Source organism: Myxocyprinus asiaticus, chromosome 41 (genome assembly GCF_019703515.2).
Source record: "Myxocyprinus asiaticus isolate MX2 ecotype Aquarium Trade chromosome 41, UBuf_Myxa_2, whole genome shotgun sequence".
Lineage (NCBI taxonomy): Eukaryota > Metazoa > Chordata > Actinopteri > Cypriniformes > Catostomidae > Myxocyprinus > Myxocyprinus asiaticus.
In genome coordinates, this window is record NC_059384.1 from 13,893,795 (window position 1) to 13,917,770 (window position 23,976).

Sequence of the window (23,976 nt, forward strand, 5' to 3'; positions counted from 1 at the left end):
ACCTTGCGCTCTTTTGGTTCCGCCTTCACTATAGATATCTGGCAGAATACATCGATGAGGTTCGGATGAACCAAATCTTCAGTTGAGGCCAAACGGTTTTGTTTTGCATCACGTTTTGATTTTCATACAGCCAGTGTCTGTTAATTAGGTGCGCAGTTTGTTGTGGAGTCGGAATGCCGCCTTTACAGTGATTTGTGGAATACAACCAAAGAGACACTGAAAATGGCCACGATCGTGGAAAACACGACAGGTAGGTTTTGCCATATTTTCTTCTTGTAAATCCAGAATCACAGGAAAATGGGATACGGCGAGCATCTTGAGCCGTTGGCATGGAAATTGGCTGCTGAGGTAAGGATGGGTAACCCAAGAAAGACTGACCTCCAAGTCAGTGTCTTTTGAAAGGAGAATTGCAGTCTTTGAAAACTCCATTATTTCATAACATTCTTCAAAAGCTTATCTAAATAAATACCAAGTAATGTCAACCACAAGATGTACTGATGCCAGCCTTTAATATTTATGCCCACTCATTAGACTGTATAGAAAAATGAAAGTCTTTTCATTTAAAAAAATATATATTGTTACATTTAAAATCAACTTATTTAGAGATTAAAATCATCTTTATGTAAAAAACTAATATACTGTATTGATAATCAATGGATCATGCATATGCGATGATGCATACATGTATAATTATAATAACATTTAAATGTTTATTTAAAAGTAGTCTTGTTTTTATTCTGTATAATTTTATATAAGAACATTTGATGGCAATTTGTCTGATTAGAATTTATATAGCCTATGTCTGATTCAGTCTTATTTTCAAGCATGCATCTCACCACTTATTGTATAGTTGCATGCCACATGATTCCAAAAACCCTTATAAAGATTTTGTCATACATATTGTCTGGTATAAATACTATTGAGTTTTCTTTAAAAGATGAAGCAAAAGCATGTTAAATGTGCTTTGATGTAGCTTTGAAGAGACCTGACAGTCTGTGGCAAAGGCTACACTGTGAATCGTGGTAAATCACTTCTGCTATTGTGCTTCTCCTCAAGCATTTTGATTTTGCATTTATTTGCACACCATAACATCTTAAAACAAACGATTTAATCCCAGCCTGTGTTTGTAATGCTTGTGACAGTGCTGCACCACCATAGACCCAATATTCAGAAAAGTGGTTAATCAGTATTGGATTTTTCAATGAATGATTCCTACATTTTTACATTTGGTCCTGCTCAGTCTTGAATATTTGGTTACATCATTGGGTTGTGAGATGATTGGGCATACTCTTCAATGTGTGTTCCCTGCTTATTAATGTAACTTTAACATTTAATTTCCTTTCTCATGCAAAGCTGTCAGTTCAAAAAAGGACAAAATTCGACTAGCCAAAGAAAAGAGAGCGGAGAAAGACAGGAGCCAAGGTAAGCTTAAACCTTGCGTCGGTTAAACGTGCACTCAGTATTTTTTCCTCATTAAAAAAGTCATACCACAAAATAAATAATTATTATTTCTTTTTTTATATATTTTAAAAATCATGTAGACTCACATGAGATGAAGAATCCAGTCATATCAGTGGCCTAATATACCTGTTTTCTATAACATAAAGCTTGGCTGCCTCATGTTGAGATCACATGACAAGCCAAATACTATTAATTTTATCTCCCTAACCTCCCTAATAATCTGACACTTTTACTCAGAGAATAAATTAGTCATGGCTGACTGTGAAGAGCTCATTTTTAAACTGGCATCTGTAATGGAAAACTTTTGCTTTTGCGTTATACTGCATCCACAGTGCTAGGTGTCAGTATTAGTTCAAGGAGATTGTCATATCGGCCAGCGCAATATAAACAAAACAGTGTCCTACTAAAATTTAAAGCATAAGTAGCCCAAAATCAGAAAGAAATAGCAAAAAATTAGATGTAGGCTACCTTGCAGAATCGTTTCAATTTTTTTTTGCTTGCACTAAAGCCATGGTTAATGCCTAAATTGATTCCTGTTATCCCTGACACTATGGTGGATAAGTTAAAGGAGAGGGTTATTCCAGGGCAATAGACTATTGGCCAGTTCATCACTGAATCCAATGGCTCTTGAGCAGCAAGACTTCTGATGATAATACTAATTGCTTAGCACAAACAAACCAGTATTGTCAGCAGGTAGGGAGAGGCTTGGCCTTTTCTGAATCAGGGCAATCTATAGCGTTATCCATATCCACCCCCCACTCTCTCTAGCTGTGCGGGAGCGATCTTTTTGGGAGAAGGAACAGCGTTCACAGCAGCAGTACGAACGCTCGCTGGAGGAACGAGGGAGGCGTATGGAGGAGCAGCGGCAGAAGGAAATGATCCGTCGTTCAGCTGTGGAGGAGAAAAGGAGGCAGCGTATGGAGGAGGAAAAGGTCAGGGGTCACAGCTAATCTTTACTTTCTTTAGGGTATCCATTCATGGTACAGGTCAGAATTGTTTGTTTATTTAGATATTTTAAAGTCAACATGCAATCAAATTGACCCTATTTAATTTCTAAAAGGAATATGTTCAATACAATTCAGTACACAGCATTTGTGCCATAATATTGATCACCAAAAAAAACTTATTTGGACTTGCCCCTCCCTTTCTGTAAAAAAAGCAAAAGTCTGGGTTACAGTGAGGCACTTACAATGGAAGTGAATGGGGCCAATCCGTAAACATTATAATACTCACTGTTTCAAAAGAATAGCCACAAGACGTAAACAATATGCGTGTAAACATGATTTTAGTGTGATAAAATCGCTTACTAAACTTTTCTGTGTAAAATTACAGCCAACAACTTCACAGCTCATATATTACATGAGTTTTAACAGAGGAATTAATGTAAGTGCTTTTATAAAATTATAAGCGTCACATTTCTGTCTTTTAACCCTATAAAAATGGGCCCCATTCACTTCCGTAGTAAATGCCTCACTGTAACCTCGATTTCTGATGCACATTATTTCCAAGAGCCTGTCAAGTGTGTATATTACCTTGTGACAAGTTTACTACATGGAGGCAAAATATCCAAATCAAGTGCTAAGATGAGGCCAAGATGATATAGGGAGGAATTATATTGAGTTTGGTTAGTAGATGTGACCAGTGGTTAGATAATATTTTACAATTAGTTTTATCAAGATAAATTTTAAAAAGGTCACTCTTTGGTCTGGGACAAAATGTAGCTTGTTAGGTATTGGAGGACTTTACACTATTGAGGGTCTGACATATGGTTATATGGAAAAGCTAATTCAGTAGATATGTGATTAGGTGTAGATAATGGGGACGAAACCATTGGCTGCATTGTAGGTGGCTAATAAAGCCTTAGCAAAAATTAATGTTTGGATTTTGCAGAGACTGAACACCAGGAGGGCAGTAGATATTTATGTTAGCTCAAGATGTCCTAATAGTGTTGCTGAAATTATACTTGGTGCACCATACATGTTGACATTTTTACTTGGCCATTTCCACACAATCAGATCTCAGATATAGTGTTTATATATATATATATATATATATATATATATATGTAAGCTTTAGTTTTTGTTATTTTATTATTAAAAAAATGTCTTCACTCATCTGGAATATAGTCTCCCAGAGTTCCAACCTTTTGTGACATTGAGCTTTGTCTGAGTAGGAAAGAGAAGTCTTTGTGTTTATTGATTGAAAACTAGCCACATGCTGTAATGACTGGTGACTCTCTGGGATGTTCGAATGACCTCACTGTTCCCGATATCCATTCTTGAGTGACATGTACAAATCAAATTACCTTTGGCAAATGTGGTGTCATTGCAATGGTGTATAAACAAGCTAAAAAGGATCACATATGCAAAATACTGTATCGTGTCACAATGATGCCTACTAGAAGAGAGAAACTGGGTGCAGGGTGTGGTACTGCTGTTTCTTAAACTGTTATGTGCCAGTGTTCTTGATTCAGACTAGGGTTGCTCCAGTACAGCTGGCTTCGGTACGATACCAGCCCTGATGCCATTGTATAGACACTAACTCGATACTTAGGCAACAAATAAAACAACCTCAGATTTTTTATGAAATTAGACAGAAAATTACTTGTCTAAAAGAACTGCATTAAGTCTTATAGATACAAATTATGCCTTTTCTGTTTTAATTTGTCTGAATTTCATGTTAAATATTTTCAATTAGTGTTATGATCAAATTGTGTTTAATCACAATTAATTTAATGAAATTTAATGAAATTTAACGAAATTTAATGAAAATATAATACTTTTCAACTATATATATAAATATATATATATATATATATATATATATACACACACTGGTGGCCAAAAGTTTGGAATAATGTACAGATTTTGCTGTTTCGGAAGTTAATTGGTACTTTAATTCACCAAAGTGACAATCAGCTGATCACAAAGTATAGTCAGGACATTACTGTTGTAAAAAAACAGCACCATCACTGTTTGAAAAAGGTTATTTTTGATCAAATCTAGACAGGCCCCATTTCCAGTAGCCATCACTCCAACACCTTATCCTTGAGTAATCATGCTAAATTGCTAATTTGGTACTAGAAAATCACTTGCCATTATATCAAACACAGTTGAAAGCTATTTGGTTCATTAAATGAAGCTTAACATTGTCTTTGTGTTTGTTTTTGAGTTGCCACAGTATGCAACAGAGCTTTATAGTATTAATGAAAATATTAAATGAAAACAATCTGATTACCTGAGGCAAAAGGCTGCCATGGCTGAATCACAACATGCTGATATTCAGTACACTTGCTTATGTGATATTGCATACAGGTAATAATACAGGTGCATCTCAATAAATTAGAATATCGTGGAAAAGTTCATTTATTTCAGTAATTCAACTCAAATTGTGAAACTCGTGTATTAAATAAATTCAATGCACACAGACTGAAGTAGTTTAAGTCTTTGGTTCTTTTAATTGTGATGATTTTGGCTCACATTTAACAAAAACCCACCAATTCACTATCTCAAAAAATTAGAATATGGTGACATGCCAATCAGCTAATCAACTCAAAACACCTGCAAAGGTTTCCTGAGCCTTCAAAATGGTCTCTCAGTTTGGTTCACTAGGCTACACAATCATGGGGAAGACTGCTGATCTACAGTTGTCCAGAAGACAATCATTGACACCCTTCACAAGGAGGGTAAGCCACAAACATTCATTGCCAAAGAAGCTGGCTGTTCACAGAGTGCTGTATCCAAGCATGTTAACAGAAAGTTGAGTGGAAGGAAAAAGTGTGGAAGAAAAAGATGCACAACCAACCAAGAGAACCGCAGCCTTATGAGGATTGTCAAGCAAAATCGATTCAAGAATTTGGGTGAACTTCACAAGGAATGGACTGAGGCCGGGGTCAAGGCATCAAGAGCCACCACACACAGACGTGTCAAGGAATTTGGCTACAGTTGTCGTATTCCTCTTGTTAAGCCACTCCTGAACCACAGACAACGTCAGAGGCGTCTTACCTGGGCTAAGGAGAAGAAGAACTGGACTGTTGCCCAGTGGTCCAAAGTCCTCTTTTCAGATGAGAGCAAGTTTTGTATTTCATTTGGAAACCAAGGTCCTAGAGTCTGGAGGAAGGGTGGAGAAGCTCATAGCCCAAGTTGCTTGAAGTCCAGTGTTAAGTTTCCACAGTCTGTGATGATTTGGGGTGCAATGTCATCTGCTGGTGTTGGTCCATTGTGTTTTTTGAAAACCAAAGTCACTGCACCCATTTACCAAGAAATTTTGGAGCACTTCATGCTTCCTTCTGCTGACCAGCTTTTTAAAGATGCTGATTTCATTTTCCAGCAGGATTTGGCACCTGCCCACACTGCCAAAAGCACCAAAAGTTGGTTAAATGACCATGGTGTTGGTGTGCTTGACTGGCCAGCAAACTCACCAGACCTGAAGCCCATAGAGAATCTATGGGGTATTGTCAAGAGGAAAATGAGAAACAAGAGACCAAAAAATGCAGATGAGCTGAAGGCCACTGTCAAAGAAACCTGGGCTTCCATACCACCTCAGCAGTGCCACAAACTGATCACCTCCATGCCATGCCGAATTGAGGTAGGAGCCCCTACCAAGTATTGAGTACATATACAGTAAATTGACATACTTTCCAGAAGGCCAACAATTCACTAAAAATGTTTTTTTTATTGGTCTTATGATGTATTCTAATTTGTTGAGATAGTGAATTGGTGGGTTTTTGTTAAATGTGAGCCAAAATCATCACAATTAAAAGAATCAAAGACTTAAACTACTTCAGTCTGTGTGCACTGAATTTATTTAATACACGAATTTAACAATTTGAGCTGAATTACTGAAATAAATGAACTTTTCCACAACATTCTAATTTATTGAGATACACCTGTATAACCATTTAATATTTTATATATTTGTTACTATGAGTATTATTGCGACTGCTTTGAATATTACACTTTTATACAGTAGAAATATTTTTCTGTCGTAATTCTTAAATTTCACGCATCCGGTTGAATAGAGCTCCCATTTCAGCAGGACTTTTATTTTGAAAGATCTTTGAAATTCTTCCTGTTTGTGAAGGGTTCGTTAAGCTTCCCGTGACTCGCGAGCTGAAATCTCCAAGCGGAGAAAGAGATAATTTGAGAGTTCACAGTTGTTTATACACTCAACACACTGATCTGTGGCTCTGCAGATGGATACTATTGGACACACTGCATGAAAATCAAGCATTAGTGGTGTGTGTTGCATTTGTGTGTGTGTTTGTGTGCGTGCCTGTGTGTGTGTGTGTGTGTGAAGAAGATGACAGGGCAGAGAGGCACCTTTTACTGCTGTACTGTGGCACGCAGCACATGATGTGACTGTATATTATTTCATTAAATGACATCCTTCTGCTGTTTAATGATCACACTTGGCCATATAGAGGCTTTTTTATTATTTTCAAATGGTCTTTGATTTCATCTCAATACTCTCACATTACATTACATTTTGCTAATGGCAGAATACTTTAATATGGTACCGAAATTAATATCAAGATGATATCGTACCATTTAAAAATTTTTGGTATTGCGATATTTCGCGACAGCATTATAGTTCTGTGTCTTATTGTGTAGCCTTACCTCAGATGACTCTGTTCTTGGCCAGGGTTTGGTTTTAATTTAATTCTACCTCCTCTGCATCTGCAGTGCTGTCAAATCTGTATTGGTAGCCTGCCCTCCTTTCATTCACCTGCAGACAATATGCAATGTGAGCCACCTATTTTTATAATGAATCATACTCTCACAGCTATGAAACTTTATGAAAAAACTTTTTTGTCTTCTTCATTAGATGTATCAATTGAAAAAATTATGAGATATTGGAAAAGGTTGTAAGAAGGGATACAAGAGGGGTCATATATCATCCTAAAGGAGATTACTTTGCAATAATGACTGGCTAATTGTATATTATCATGCTTATTACATGGCTACTTACCAAATATTACTCAAATTGAAATGACTTTATTATGCGAGAAAAAAAGAGACCACCGAGTGATACGAGAGACATGAAACTAGCACAGCTACGTGGCAAATCTTTACCTTGGACAGTGGTCTTTTTTAGAGTTTAGTGGTCATTGTACACCGTAGAGTGGAATGATTGACCATTCAGAATCAAGTTTTGCAGAGAGCTGTGTAACAGTGCCCAACAGTCTGTTTCCAGAAGTAAAAATCACATTTATTTTTCCATTGGAGCCTTGAGCTCCGAGGTTGTTAATCGACGATATATGCTCCTGTTGAAGCCATCAGTGTGCATTATTTAATCTTCATTCTTATAAAATCACATTTAATAGCAGAATTTGTGGTGAATAACTACACTACATATGATCCTGCAGTGAAAGTTCCACCAATCAGTGAATCGCAGCAAATAAAACACGCCAAAATAGCTCTGCAGCATCTGTCCACTTCCATGACACAATGTGAATGACGTAATCGAATCTCCCTAAACGACTTATTTTTATATATATTTTGCAAAGTATAAAATATATCGTTTTTTTATTTATTTTTTTTTACTTAAAATCAACAATTATAAATCAAATATTTTATATTTTTCTATCATTTTTCATTCTGAATGCGCCATTCGCTGTGCTTCATGGGATTGTAGTTTATTCCCTTGTGAAAGATGTTAAGTACACAGTCTTGTACCTTTGTCATTTTGTCCGATTTTTAAATGCATTTTTACTTCAAATCTAAATGTGTAATGTTGTGATTCACCTCGGAGCTTTTTGGTTTGGTTTGCGGCTTAGAACTCTTTTATTAAATCCCTATGGAAAAAATTACTGGGAAAATACTTCTGGAATCAAGAAGGGTGAAAAAGAGGGCGGGGACTGTTGCACTCTATAATGAATGTCCTTTCACTGTTCTGCTTTTATTTCTTGTGTTTTTTTGTGGTATTTTGTGGTTTTTATGCTCTTGTATTTGTGCATTCTGGCAAGCTTTGCTCTGTAAGTTTCATGTGTAAACATCAATGCTCTGGGAATTAACAGGTTAAGTCAATTTATTCAAAATCAATCAAGATGGAAAAAATCAGAGTGAGAAACAGAGCTATAATGGCTAGAGGAGGAGCTGAGAGAGGGAGAAATTGGGTAGAAAATGGGGTGGGGTGGCTAGAGAGAGCGAGGAGATGAAAGAAATTCGAGAAATATAGAGCGGCTTCCTGATTTTACTGCAACCTGTGTCATAATATTCACTCTGTGTGCTCACCCATTTGTGTCAGCTGCTGAGGGGGGAGGGTGTGGGTGGAGTTAAGTGTGGCTGCTTTCTCTTCTGTGTGGCAATATGCTCTCTTAGACACAGTCACCTGGGAGAGAGTGAAACAGAGAGAGAGAGAGAGAGAGAGAGAGAGAGTCACTGAGTGCAAGGGTGGTTGAGGGCGAGAGAGGCAGACACGGAAGGCAAGGCCCTCGTCATTTTGTTTGCGTGCATACAGGGAGGAAGACAGGGAGAAAGGGAGTCAGAGACAGATAGGAGAGGTGGTCGCCATGGAGCAGCCAGCCCCATCTCCATCTGAACGGTGCCGTAGCGACAGCTCAGTCAGAGAGTCTCTTTTCTTTCATGTTTTGGAACGCAATGAACAGGAGCGGTTGGAGGCCTTGATGCTACGCTCCATGGAACGCAACCTGCAGGTGGACCAGAGGCCCAAACGCTGGACCTGGGGCGGACCTCCTGGAGTCTGCGAGGGTGAGTGTGTCTGGGAGGGCGTGGAGGGTCCCTTGTGTGAACTCTCAGGGCTGTGGGAGGATGAGATGAAGAGATAGAAAAACAGGGTGTGGAAACTGCACTGCAGCCTTTTTGTTTTAAAGGGATAGTCCAGCCAGAAATGAACATTTGTTTTAACATCCTCATGTTGTTCAAAACCTGTATGACATTCTGTATTCTGCAGAACACAAAAGGACATGTTAGGCTGGATGTTAGCCTCAGTCCTCAGAAAATCATACAGGATTGCAACAAGATGAGGGTGAGTAAATTATTTGAAAATTTTAATTTTTGGTGAACTTTCCCTGTAAAAAGGAGTGGGATTTTGGCATACTGTATACAGGAGTGGTTGTAGACAGGGATGAGGCTCTATTAGATGCTGCTGTTTTATGAGGCAGCTGCAGTGTCATGGAGGCGTCGCACTGTTGCTGATATCTGGCTGGCATGAGTGAGCATATGAAGGAGTCGCCCCAGCCGCAGGGAGGCTGAGGCTCAAGGTTAGCGCTGACAGCATCTGATCAGTATCAGAGACCCAGAGGCACCATAAATCCCCTGCAATAGCTCTGCTGGGCAATTTAGGCTTTTTCTTTTTTTTACTGGAGAACAAACATCATAAACTGTGCTGTCACTGTGCCTACACAGGGCATATTATTCTGCGTATCTGGGGGCTTTGGGTCTGTTACTGCCAGATTCGTATTCAAAAACAATCAATTTCTCTGAACATTTCAATGAAACAATTCTAAATCTCTCCTCCTAAGCAGTAGACATGGGCATCGGATAAATTGACTGTGTTTGAGAAGAAAAAAATTGCTGCTTTCGAGACAGATGCAAAAGCATCACCCAGACACTGTGGTGCATTCATAACTACATCAATTATTTACAGTGTCCAAGAGCAGAGGGGTAGCCCTAAGACATTTATCAGAGCCGATTGATAATATATCTAGTGTTATAGAAAAACATATAATGCCTGTTTTGCCTTGTGGGTTAGGGTGTAATATTGAGTCTCACATTAGGCCAATGCCGGTCCTCCCTATACACGAACTACTCAAGTTGCATAGGTACCCCGATCCGCCAGGGGGCCCTCATATTGACAAAGATGTTTAAAGTAGCCCAGGTAATGACATGTAATGTAAAAGTAGACATGGCTATAGTTTTGAAGCAAAGCTACCCTTCCGTCAGGAGCAGAGAAAAGGAGAAAAATGCGAAAGCATGAAGGTATGTACTATTTTTAAGGCATGATTTTCAATTACGTTTTTTTTTTTTTTTTCAATGTGTACTTTAAGACATTACAGACATTATAGCATAATTTTCTGAAAGGCTGCTTTGAAATTATGTGTATTGTGAAAAGCGCTATACAAATAAAAATTACTTGACTACTATTAGTCATATTTAAAATTCTTATTTAATCTTTACATTATCATTGCAAAGCTCATACTCCAGGGGCCTGATGTATAAATGTTGCGTACACACAAAATGGGCATTGAAATGTGCGTAAGCAATTTTACCACTAACATATCGTGATTTATAAAAAATAAACTTGCCGTCAATATGTGCGCACTGTCCGGACACTCTTGACTGTGTGTACGCACTCTTTTACTGGTGTGTGTGAATTGGCGACTCCAACTGGACAAATAATGAACTGAACAGACTGATTATAAACTGATTTTCATTTAATTCACATTTAGAATAAAAAAGTATGTAGTTAAGCACTTGAAACAGAGGTAATCGTTATCAAGCCAATAGTAGGCTATATTATTTTTATGTAACTAATTGAAAAGGCATTCAATATAAGCTGTAAAAGGGAAATATTGGTTTGGGATGTGCAGCGTTTGGAGAACTTTCCCATGTCATCATAGAGAAGGAACATACAGTAATTAAAAATGACAGCAAAGTTTTCTTAGTTTGAGATATTTTCTGTTCTATTACAATCATGTACTGAGATAAGTACAGCATATGAATAAAGATTCTCTGTAATGCGATGCGCACTTGCCTCTGACTGGCGTTAAATGGCTCGGTAAAATGGACAGTAGCTATAAGACAGGTTACTGTCAGGCCACATTCAGCAGTCAAACGGTCCATTGGAGAGACATGTCTCATCAGAAACAGTACTGTACAGCTGCAATCAGGTACAGCAATGCACATCAAATGCGCATCAAATGTGCTGCCTGCTCCACTTCATCCAACCCTCATCGCAATGAAACCTACACACTCTCATGACGAAATCGTAAAGGATTCATACCACTTTTCTAAATTTGGCTAATTCTCATGATATGACTTCCACATTACACATCCGGGCATTTGCACGTGATGAATCATACAAATTTATACGAACGAACTCCTACGAAATCATACGAAATAGCCAACATGTAAAATATGTAAGAATTTTCATGAGACTGGGTTGAATGAAACCCCCATTCTAGTCTAATAAAAACATTATGAAAAGTACATTTGCCGTTCAGCTGTTTTTTGAATATAAAATACTAGTCAAATATAACATTTTAGTAATCTAATGATATCAGACAATGCTGCACAAAGAATTTTAATAATTTTTGTTTTGTTTCCAGTACTAAATATTTAATTTCTCAATAAAAACACCCTTAAAACGGTTTAAAAAAAATTCTGAGAAGCAAAATTGCATAGGTTAGATTTATGTCTGCAAAGATAAAAACATTTTACCAAGGGATATTCAAGATTCAAACAAGTTCATATCTTAATAAATAGTGTTTCTTCATGGTGCAGCATCTAACTTTTAATAAACTTAAAACTTATAATACAGTTTCTCGTACCATTAAACGCAGTAATCATGTGTCTGGATGGTGAAATGCATATGGTAATTGTATGCAGATGAGGATATGCATGTAAAAACAGGTGTTGTACACTCCATATATGGTTATTTTGGGGAGGAGACGGGGTGGGGAATGAATCACGTGCATGTATGCACAATCTTCCGCTAGCTGGGATTTATTAAGGGAACTATGTGCAGGTTCTGGTGTACATACAGTTTTATAAATCTGCATTTTTTTTGTGTGTACGTAAAATCTGACTTTTGTGCTTATGCACACTTTTAGGAAGAAATCTAAGCAGAGTTTTATACATGAGACCCCAGGTGTCCAGCCTGGATGTTAAAGTATGCCACCGGAAAAGCATTTGGCTGTAAAACACTCTCATAAGTGTTTTCGAATGTTACAGAATGCTAGGTGGTAACAGAGCGTTATTTTCGGCGAGCACTAAAGGGATAGTCCACCCAAAAAATGAAAATGTTCTCATCAATTACTCTCATGCCATCCCAGATATGTATGACTTTCTTTCTTCTGCTGAACTCAAAAGAAGATTTTTAGAAAAATATCTCAGCTCTGTAGGTCCATACATTGCAAGTGAATGGTAGACAGAACTTTGAAGGACCAAAAATCACAAAAAGGCAGTATAAAAGCAATGCATATGACTCCAGTGGTTAAATCTGATAGGTGTGGGTGAGAAACAGGTCAATATTTTTGAAGCAGAGAGTTTCTCACCCAAACCGATTGTAACACTTCAGAAGACATATATTAAACCACTGGAGTTGTATGGATTACTTTTATGCTGCCTTTATGTGATTTTTGGGGCTTCAAAGTCCTGGTCACCATTCACTTGCATTGTATGGACCTACAGAGCTGAAATATTCTTCAGAAAATCTTTGTTTGTATTCTGCTGGAGAAAGAAAGTCATACACATCTGGGATGGCATGAGGGTGAGTAAATGATGAAAAAAAAAATCGTTTTTGGGTGAACTATCTATCCCTTTAAGCTCTCAGTCAAAATGTAATTTCATTCATTTCATTGTTCATTTGTATTACTGCCATTTTGTATCTTTTTGTCTTTCAGCCTGTATTCATTTACTCTTGTTCATTGTTTAATTAAGTTTGATCTGTTTTATGTTTTAGTTCTTAAAGTTTATAGATTATAAAAGCTTATTAAAAGTGCCCTACAGACTGGCCTTATGTTCCTTTTCCTTTTATTTATTGAAATTTGGCACCTTAGATACTGTTGGGTTATTGTCAGTATAAAAAGTAATAAATACCAATGTTACCTTAATTTTGACTCACTGTATGTTGTTTTATTTTGAAAATGCTCTGCGAGAAAGGCTGAAGTGGTGTGCGGATCATTTTGGTGGTTACGAACACACTGACGTGGGCTCCCACACAAAGTTTTGCTTAGGGCCCCCAAAAGCCTAGGACTGGCACTGCATTCTCTGCACTGGTTCTCTAATATACTGATATGATCAGAATCATTGGCTGCATGCTGTGCTCTGGGTTATTTAATCTTTCTTTGGTTCATATTACCATCCTGCTTTATATAGCAAAATTGCACTCATTTTTTAAAATCCCTGCTGGAAATAATGCAGCTCCCCATCAGCGGAAAACTGCTGACAAAGTATATCAGTATTTCACAGGGGCACTATGTTCTGAAGTGACTTCTTTTATGTTGTAGTACACTGAGTAATGTTCACTGTGATCTTGTGAAATACTCTGTGCCGAGCTCACGCACCTGTCCTTTCTCTGCTTTGCATCACCTGCCGCACAGGTGACCCTAAGATTGCCCCACCCTCTTCTCCTGCTTCTGCCTCCTTAGCCAATGACCCTGCTGCTCACCTTACTGCCAGCAAATCCAAGAACGGTACTGACTTCCTGCTGCTTTATGTGTCAACCCCTTCACTTCCCTAAAGAATAAGTCATAGTGATTGTGATGTTGTGGTTGTGATGTTTGAATATGCATGAGATTTTACATAGTCCTTTTGCATTGGATTTGAGTTGTACTGTGAGTTTACCCCTCTTACATCTCTAACATCTTACCTCTAAGATGTTTTCAGCCCCTTTATTTATCTTTTTATGGTTAGTTTTATTATTAATAGTTCTTTTAAGGAAAGCATCCCTATTGCTGTTGCTCAAACTTAGGGTTAGGGATTTTTTAAAGAAACCTAAACCTCTGAATTAAACTTTAGTGCAATGTGCAGTTAATTTTTATGAGTAATTAACTTATTAAAAGACTTTTGATTTTTGCCTTATATTTACAATGAAGGAGGGATCTGTGCCATATTTAGTCCTCCATGTTTCCTATTCTCTCCGACAACAAAGCACTTGAACTTGACATGCTCGTTATTACGAGTTCAAAAATATGGAAAGTATGATAATTCTGATAGCACGTGAATGCAGCATTAGAACCCATCCCAGGAAATAGAGTCTCCATGCATCAGCTAGTGGGTCTGTTATATTCTCCCCTGCCTAGTAAGGGGTCCGGATGCACAGGGGAGGATCTGTAATCAGGATCTGCCTGGAGCTGCATTACACCTCCCTAAAGAATGCATAGGTATCTCATCTATTAGCTGATTTGATATGCAGGCCCTGTTCCAGCTAAGCAAACTCTCCTGCAAATCCCACGAGCAGTATCAACAGACATACAACCCCATTTACACTCCTACTTCCATACACACAAACAGCACAAACTCTCATAAATTCAGAGCCCTCAGTAAAATTCTTTGATCATTGCAAATATTAATACCCAAGTGAGCATTAATTACTATATCAGAACAACAAGCCTCCAGCATTTTCCCTCCAAATTAAAGGGGTAGTTCACCCAAACATGTGTCATTTACTCACTCTCATGTTGTTTCAAACCCATATGACTTTCTGTCTTCTGTGGAGATAATAAGCAGAATGTTAGCCTCAGTCACCATTCACTTTCATTGCATCTTTTTTTTCCATTCAATGAGATTGAATGGTGACTGATTCTGTCAGCTCCTAACATTCTACCTAACGTCTCCTTTTGTTTTCCACTGAAAAAGGAAGCCATACAGGTTTGGAACAACATGAGGGTGAATAAATGATGACATAATTTTCATTTTTGGGGGAACCGTGCCTTTAACTGTACATCTGTGGGTGAATCAGTATTATTACAATCTTGTCTGATTGCTTGTGCCTGTATTTTTTTCTCCCTTTATCCTCTCATAATACATTTCACTGCAGTCCAAGATTTTATGATTCCGCCCGAGTCCCCAGACTCTTCTTTGAGCAGACATCTGTCCTCCTCCTCCGCTACATTGCCCAATATGACCGAGAGAGGCAAGTGTGTTTTTATGAAGCTTCACTATTTAATTGAGGTCCATTGCTTCCCCCACCCTTTTTATTCCTTTGTCTTCCTGTGACCTCTGGCCCCTCAGTGTCTTGTCTTTGTTCCCGAATAGCCTCCTCCAGCCCTCATAAGTCTCCATACAGGGCTTCTCCCAGTAGAGCCGATCGGAAGAAGGTTAGTGCATCATTCTGTGGAACACTGGATGACTCCAGAGGAGCAGCCACAAACCTGGAGACTCCTCAGGTATGATCTGCATGGATTTGATCAACATTGTTGTCAATAGCAATTTTTTTTAGATAGCTCATACGTTTATATTTGGTGCATAGCACGGTGGGACACAACCCACAGAGGAGCTGGTCTCCTAGCAACTACACAGCTCCGATCTGTGCATGTCCAGTTGCAGTGATGGATTTATAGCTCATAGGAATGACACAGTAATATATCATGACACTGATTCTGGTCTCTGCTTTGGGTACTTAGGCTGAGAAATCAGACAAGAGCATCACCCAAACCTTACTTGACCCATCTATGAAAAAACTTGAGTCTCCAACAACACCAACCCGAAGTCCATCCACCCACAAAAACCCCAGCACTCCTAAAAGGTATGATTTCAAACTAATAAACAATTGCTGGGGTTCTGTCTATGAATCAAATCATGCATCCTTTGAGAAAGTTAAGCTCTTTTTAGGTTGATACCACTGACTTTTACACTTTTAATTCAGATCAAGTTCCTGTAAGAGCCCTGTAAGGTCCCCAGCCTCCCAAGGGCAATACCCTCCTTCCCCAGTGAGGCACAGAGCCTCAATGCCCAGCACAGAGGGCAAGAGGTGGGGAGGGGAGGAGAGTAGAGGCAACAACACTCTGGAGAGAAAGACTTCTAGAGCAGAGAGAATCCCCAAATCCACAAGCAAGGAATTTGGACACAATTTAGGTAAAATCTTTTTTTTAACATTAAAGCTGCTATGTGTAATTTTTCCCAGTTTTCAATATGGCAACCAGTGTCAGAAATTAACTTTTTGATTAAGGGGCAATATTTGCTCCCTGAAATTTATTTTCAGTTGCATTTTTTTACCTCTATGAGGGCATAATTTCTTTCGAACCAAATAAAAGCACTCTATGAGCTGTCATTTATGTCATACACTTCAGTTGAATCCAGTAAGTCATTCTCAATTTAAAATAAATTTGGAATATATTTTTAATTTAAACAGTTGTGCTGTTACCTATAAATTAATATCAAATAAACATAAAATACAAAAGTAGCTGTAAGTAATGCACAATAAAAATCCTGTATACATTTTAATTAATTGGCCGAACCCTATTCTACATTAAAATGCTCTCTGCTGTCAATATTTTGATGTAATTACTTAAGTTCTGGAGGATGTTTGTCACTAGCAATATGTTCGTTAATTTCGTATCCTGAAAATATATAAGTATTAGTAATGAAGCCATTTGTAGGTTGATTTCCCCAAAATTATAAAAACTGTGGCTGTATCCGAATTCACATACTGTCAGAGTATGTACTGCTTTTGATGAAGAACTTATTTCTTGGCCATTAAAAAAGTACCTTCTTTATGTATAAATACTGTACATTCTTACATCTGAGAATGTGGGCATTGTCCCATGACCAGGCGTAGTTACAACAACTGTGAAAATAATCTACTCTTGTTTACTTACTTTGTTAAGTAATTTAACACAAAGAGCAACTTTTTTTGGTATATATAGCACTCACAGTTGAAAAGAGCCGCCCAACTCTCCGCCTTTTAAATCTCCTGACGTCTCCTCAGCTCCCATGGCATTAAGGGATAAAAAAGTGTCCAGTGGATGGGCACCTTTAAATATGATAAATATGTGCTATAAACTGTGCCAAATCGGATTTCAATAATGTGACAGGGACAAAGTGGCTCTTTTCTTCAATCCATCTGTGTGTATTAGAGTCTCCAGTGACTCCCACTGGGAAAGCGGGTACCACTGATGCTGAGGAGGCCTCCAGGCTGCTGGCGGAGAGACGACGCCTTGCTAGAGTACAGAAGGAGCAGGAGGAAAAGCAACAGCTAGAAGAGAAAAGGTAGAGATGTTGTGTGGCTCTAGGGTCTATGTGTCACAGTGATGTGTTTTCTTGTGTATACAGTATACTGTATCATCACATATTATATATCATATTCTTCATGACTCTCAGGCTCAGGGCTGAGGAGCTCCAGAGACAGCAAGAGGAGGCAAGACAGAGGCAGGAGCAAGCAGCTCGGCAGGCAGAGGAGAAAAGACAGAGACAGGAGGAGGAGCGCTGCCAGAGAGAGCAGGAGGACAGACAGCAAAAGGAGCAACGTTGGAAAGACCTTCAGGATGAGCTGGAAAGACAGGTCAGGGGTTTATTATATATGAATCTGATTTTACCTAAAAAAGGACACTCAAAAACCAATAGATACAGACCAGTAGTGGAAATGCTCCTATTTTGCATTCTTAAATTTATTTTTCTTTTTTTACAAATTATATTATCAGAATAATAATTGAAAAGTTGAACTGAAAAAAATTTACTTTTTTGGAATAAATTAAGTATTAATAAGTAGGCTTGAGATTGAAGCTGTTTTACGTATAGATAATTGGAAGATTTTCCTGCTGATTGTCGATATACAGTATATTGGGATTTTTTTCAGATATAAATAGGGCTGCTCGTTGCACAATAGTTTTTGTCTTGTCAAATACATTTCTCAACACAACTTTGGTAAAGTGTGAGCGGCAGGGTTAATTAAAGCAGTTCACGCATCGGACACATCTGGCGGACGACATGGCACGTTCTAAAATTTAAAACAATTATTTTCTATGAATGTACTCACACACCACAGGCTCACCGTCTCCTGAGGCTGTCAAAAATTTTGCAGCACCACAGAGCTCAGCTCACATAGTTTTCCAGTGCATTTGACCCAAAACATTATCAGACTACATTGATTATTTACTCTAGTCATTACTGCATTGATATATTGTGTATATGTATCTTTCATAGAGCCTACACAATGTATTTTCAGTTACAAGTATGTCTTTCTGTGGTTCGACAGCTTGAATGAAAGAACTATTCAAGGCTACATACAGGGAAATTGCATAATAAGCGTCACCATTTCTAATCGTTCATTTTGCATAGTAACACCAGTTTCATACACTAACATGCAAACTCATCAACGTCACTTTGTTAATTCTTGAACTGCAATCAGCTCGTAATATTTGTGTGATATCTATGCCTGTCCTACCCGCGACCAGCTTCAGTAAATGTTATGTCGCCCCCTTGTGGTCTCCCAAAGCTATCAAATCAGATTACATTGAATGGAAGGCAACTGACAGTGAAATCACACAAATTAGGCTTCTAATTTAAATGTCGGATGATGTCAATATATTGATGCCTCAAAAATGTATCAATAAAATAACGTGCTGATCAATAATCAATATATCGATATTTTATGACATCCCTATTAATAAGTATTTTGCTTTAATTTTGCCTGATTTGAAAAAGTTCCTAAGAGCATCTTCAGTAGAAGGATGGAAATCAGACCTTTTGTACAGTTATTTGATTAGTGAAGTAGAAAGAGTGCAGAGTCTTAAGTATTATTCATTTTACATCATAACTCTTTTTTGTTTTAAATGTTTAAAAATCTAAAAACTAAAAAATCCTAAAAACAAATCCTTAAATATATATATATATATATTTCCAGGTTTAAATAATAAATAAATAAAAATACCCCAGACATTTCAATGTGTTTGTAAACGAACAAAAATAACTAAAACAACATATAGACAAGTAAATGATTACATAAGCACAAAAAGATAACAAAGCGAGAAAAAAAGACACAGAAATAAAACTGTCTCATCAAAACACAAAACACTCATCCATCCAGTCACCTACCTGAACACGTGCAGCACCAATCTGTCCTTCTATCCACCAATCTGTGAATAATTGTAGAGATGAATGTGTGATGTGAATGGATATGTGATGGTGTTTTATGTTATCTGGCAGAGAGAGGAAGCACTGCAGAGGGTTCATAGGGAAGCCGAGCGGAAGAGACAGGAGAGAGAGCTTCTGAAAATTCAGGAGGAGCAAGAGAGACTGCAAAGGAAGAAGGTTCTTCTCTTTGTTTACAATTAGAAGCATGCACTAAATAGAAAATTCAATGGATGCTATTACAATGTAATGTTAAGTGCATTATAAGTGTGTAGCAATTATGAAGTGGCTATCTCTAAAGACTACTATTCCATGCAGATTTATTTCTCAATAAAAGTATTATTTTAGATGGGAAATTACCAATACAAGTCAACATGAAATCAAAATGTATTACTTTCTTAATATATGCGCATGGTCTTATTGTGCACGATTCATTGGTGCAAGTCTTCATAAACTTTTCGGCAGACTTTCCCTTACGATTATTATCTATTACTATTATCAGTTATTACTATTCAGTTTCTTCTTTTTTTTAAGCATTTTCTTTATGACTAGATAACAGACCAATTTATTACTTGCAGTTCGTTCATGACTTTTAACTGAATATTGTTGTTTGCATCTGTGATTCTGCCAGCGTATTGAGGAGATAATGAAAAGGACAAGAAAACCGGATGGAGAATCAAAGGTAAAATCTGTAGCCTGTTTCTTTGAAACCTGCACACAGATCGATTATAATATCAAATTACAAACATTTACCGACTGTATCTAATAATTTTGCATGTCATGTGTTTGGGTAGAAAGAGGAAGTAGAGATGGAAGCCCCATCCCCCATATCTGTTTCCCAGTCCGCCTCACTGTCTCCCTTGGAAACTGGAGGTATTGGCTCATGATATGACCCGTATCACAATGCAGTTCTACAGTGGGCATGTCCTAAATGTACCAACGCTTAACCTTTCCTTCCTCTGTGTAAAGGCATCCGTCTGTGTAATTCACACAAACACACTCATTAGTCTGTTTCTTGTTGTTGAATGGCTGAATGACTCAGCATGAGGAAAAAAAATCTGTATTGTTAAAATAATAATGAAAGAGCGCCATCATGTGGTATAATAATAAACTAAAATCAGTGTTTCTCCTCTTAAACAGCAAGGTAGAATTTTGACAATCTTGTAAAATAGCTCCTCATGTTCTTTTGAAGTTAAAATGAATCTCTTATTTTTCTTCACATTTTTTAATTATTTATTCTGAGCTAATCAAAACCCAATAGGCAGATATTATTTACACTATTGTTCTGTTATACCTCTTGCACTTTTCAGAAATGTGACAGGTAATTCTAGAAACATTATGTCTGTTTGGGGTCAATTTGACACCAGCAGAAACACATTATAGAAAAATTAAAAACCACCAGGAGTGTATTTCGTTATGGTGTACGCCCATCAGAGAACATGTTAAAACTCATGTTTTATATCTGGGTTCTCTGAGACCCCCCAAAAGTAGTAATGTAATGTAACGGGTAAAAGATGGGCAAGGAGGAGGCGGGAACCGGCAGAACAGTCAACATAACTTTAATTACATAAATTAATTTAAACAAAAATAAACACATACAGCGGCCATGTGTGTGTGTGTGTCTCTCTCTCTCTCTCTCTCTCTCTCTCTCTCTCTCTCTCTCTCTCTCTCTCTCTCTCTAACTGGCGTCCCTGGCTCCTCTTTATCCCTCTCACGCTGATTGGGCTGATTCAGTGCCCGGCTACGCCCTCATCACATGTAACCATTTTTATGGAGGACAGTTAAAGCATGTTATCAAGTAAAAAATTTGTTTATAATCAGTTTTTATAAGATTAGAAAAAAGTCACAAAGTATCAACATTACAATATTTTTTGCAGCTAAGGTCTATCACACCCTACGTAGAACTTGAGTTTATTATTTGTTTTAAATAGAACTGTTAATCCCACACAACAGGTAACGCACAGATTAACAGTCCAGCGAAGGCAAAGTCTAATTCTCCACTCATTTGCCTTGAGCCATTGGAGGCAAAGAGCAGTGGGGCAGATGATCTTTCTGATGGAGTCCAGTCCATGGATGTCAGGTTAGTCTCCAACAAAGTCATGCCATCTTAATATTATTTTAGATTACATACAAAATGTGTCAAATGCTAAGATTATAATGGGTAGCTAATAAGCATACTTCCCACATTGATATAATGCCCTAAAATGATCGAAATACTTTCCCTCGCAGCCCAGTTTCCAGAGAAGAGCTGCTGCCTGTCTCAGATTATTCCCCCGTCAGCGAGATCTCACAGAACAGCATGAGTTCTGTGGCTTTGGATGATATCCTGGGTCTGACCGGGCAAGTCTCACATCCCAAAGTATCAGCTGCTCCAGCATTTGGTGACTGCAACAAGAACCTGATCCAGGATTGTAGCAGCGCTGCTATTGACTCATCGCTTTTCCAGAGTCTTAGACCAACCTCAGACAAGCTCAACATCTAATTACAGTATAAGGTGATTATTGTAAACTACAGACTTTTCCCGTTTTTGTCTTAGAAATGTTGCACTAATAAGTTAAAGGCTTTGTTCAGACAGACAGCAAAAAGTGTCAATGCATCCCACTCAGATCTGTTTAGTTGTTTGTAGTACATCCATATGTGGTTTGAAATCCCATAAAATCTGAATTTTGCAAATGTATTTCAATCTGAATTCTCAGACTGGTTTTCAAGTAGTTTTTTTGTTTTGTTTTGTTTTTTCGTAATTTGGGACACAATGTGATTGTAACATCCTACAAAAAGCGCAGTAGTATCTACATATGTCTGAATTCACTCCTTTTGCTCACAGGTGTCATTCAATTTTTAGGAAATAATAATTGTGTGAGAGGTTTCAGACAGTATATGCATTATTGTGTAAATACTGCTGCATATGTTGCCTCGTGAGTTCTGCACTGCGGTGAGATGTCATGCATGGTGAACATGATCAGAGGCAAAATTTGCAGTTGTCCATCCTCTCTTTCCATAGTGACTCTTATATCTCTTGCCTTTGTGCCAACACTTAAGTCATTACTATAGCAACAGATGTAGTTGTAACAGATATTGACTACACTGTCTGAACGGACGGCAAAATGACAGTGCGGACAGTCAGTCCTAAATATCACGTTTGGAAAACAAATCAAATTTGATAGAATGAATCTTGTTTTTGTCTTCTCGTTTTTAGACACTGTTGAAGCATTGGGCTGGACTGAACTGATGGATTGAAGCTGACCTTAGAGAGACCAGCCCTTTGTGCCTCATTCCTAGCTTTATAAAGCTTCTTCATGAGAGCCTCCTCTTCCTCAATATCATCTGAAAAAGAGAACAAGCACTGAATGTTAAACCATGAGTGAATAGTCAAGAATTGACACCCTGACAGTTGATTCCCACAGATTAAATAAAGTTTTGCCTGTTCCTTGTAGATATTATATTTCACATGATTTTGCTGTAGTATCACCAAACAAAGACAACTGTATTAGCACAGTCTTAGTGGTCTTCTTGTTATACACATGTAGCATTGATGAGTGATACACTGTGACAATTGTAGCAGCTCCATTGTGTAATTTGTTTTATTTTGGGTTGCATAAATGACCAGCAAACCAGGCTGTTATGTGCTGCGTCTGCTAATTGTGCTGTATCCTATGGCTGGGGTTTGCAAACATTATATTGTGTAAAGCCATGAATTCTCCGCATTGTCTAAGCAATCCAAGCTTTGTAGTCTGAACGTGGATATGCATATTTAGTACAGATGTAAAGTGTGAAATTATTCCATCATAACGCTGTTATTCTGGCATCGTTGTATTATTAGTCAGCAGCTTTTAGAAGTTTTGGGGATGTACACAAAAAAGCCTGTACGTCTAATGTAATTTATTGTGTAAAAGTGTAAAAAGGGAATTAAAAGTGCACCACTCCCTTGTGTTGACAGCATTGCGCTTTTAATTCTTCATGGGCTTTTTCTGTATTGTTTTGTTATCTATGAACTAGCTATGATATCACTGCAAACAGCTCTATGCAGAAAAGTGCAATAGCAACACAAATGAAAGAAATTCTGCAACTCTACATCTGTACAGTATACTGATTAAAAAGACCTGTATTTACTGATAAATCATAGGCCTATTTGCTTACCTTGTGAAAAAAGACTGTATACTCAGGGTGCTGGTGAACTTTGCATGTGAGCTCAGTTTTATTTTTTTCAGTGTTTGAACCGATGTTTGGTGGTTTCAATGGCTTGTAGTATGATGCTGTTGTGTAAAACGTCTGATGCACTGGATTGGTTCAGGACCAACATGGAACAAATATCTTGAAAGCTGTATCTATCTATGTATCTATCTATCTATCTATCTATCTATCTATCTATCTATCACAAAACTTGGGATTTTGATTACATTTTAGATTTTACAGAGGGTGATTGGTTGATACTTGTTTTCAGCTCTTCAAAATGACTTAAAGGTGCATGAATCAATGGATCAGCTGCTTAAAGTCGCAGAACCCTGAGATATTGACAAAACAATAAAAATGATGTAATATCCTGAGCTTTTCTTATAAACAATAAATGCAGTTTTGGCAGTGTATCTATTTGTTAGTACAGTCCTGCATATAGGTACACCAAGTACAGTTGTAACACTTTTGGCTGTAGTGCACAAATTCAGAGCAGAATAAACATGCCTTTTTTTTCTTTTTTTTTTCTTTTTTTTTTTTGTCTTCACCTTTATCCGTCTGCTAACAAAATAAATGACGAAACCCTGCA

The 23,976-nt window shown here is 37.7% G+C and overlaps 1 protein-coding gene across 2 annotated transcripts; it reads left to right on the forward strand.

Moving 5' to 3' along the window:
- Positions 1-23,800, forward strand: LOC127432124 (MAP7 domain-containing protein 2-like). Of its 2 annotated transcripts, XM_051682940.1 has the most exons (17): positions 1-250; positions 1,354-1,422; positions 2,230-2,393; positions 9,071-9,173; positions 13,748-13,840; positions 15,187-15,282; positions 15,405-15,535; positions 15,773-15,894; positions 16,015-16,223; positions 17,225-17,357; positions 17,469-17,649; positions 19,293-19,397; positions 19,849-19,899; positions 20,012-20,090; positions 21,171-21,297; positions 21,447-21,711; positions 22,414-23,800. In XM_051682940.1, exons 1-16 carry the CDS (start codon positions 223-225, stop codon positions 21,697-21,699), a joined length of 1,944 nt encoding a protein of 647 aa, XP_051538900.1. In that variant the 5' UTR covers positions 1-222; the 3' UTR covers positions 21,700-21,711; positions 22,414-23,800. The 2 variants fall into 2 exon arrangements, with proteins under 2 accessions (XP_051538900.1, XP_051538901.1); XM_051682941.1 differs by lacking the exon at positions 13,748-13,840.
- Positions 23,801-23,976: the final 176 nt, after the last annotated feature.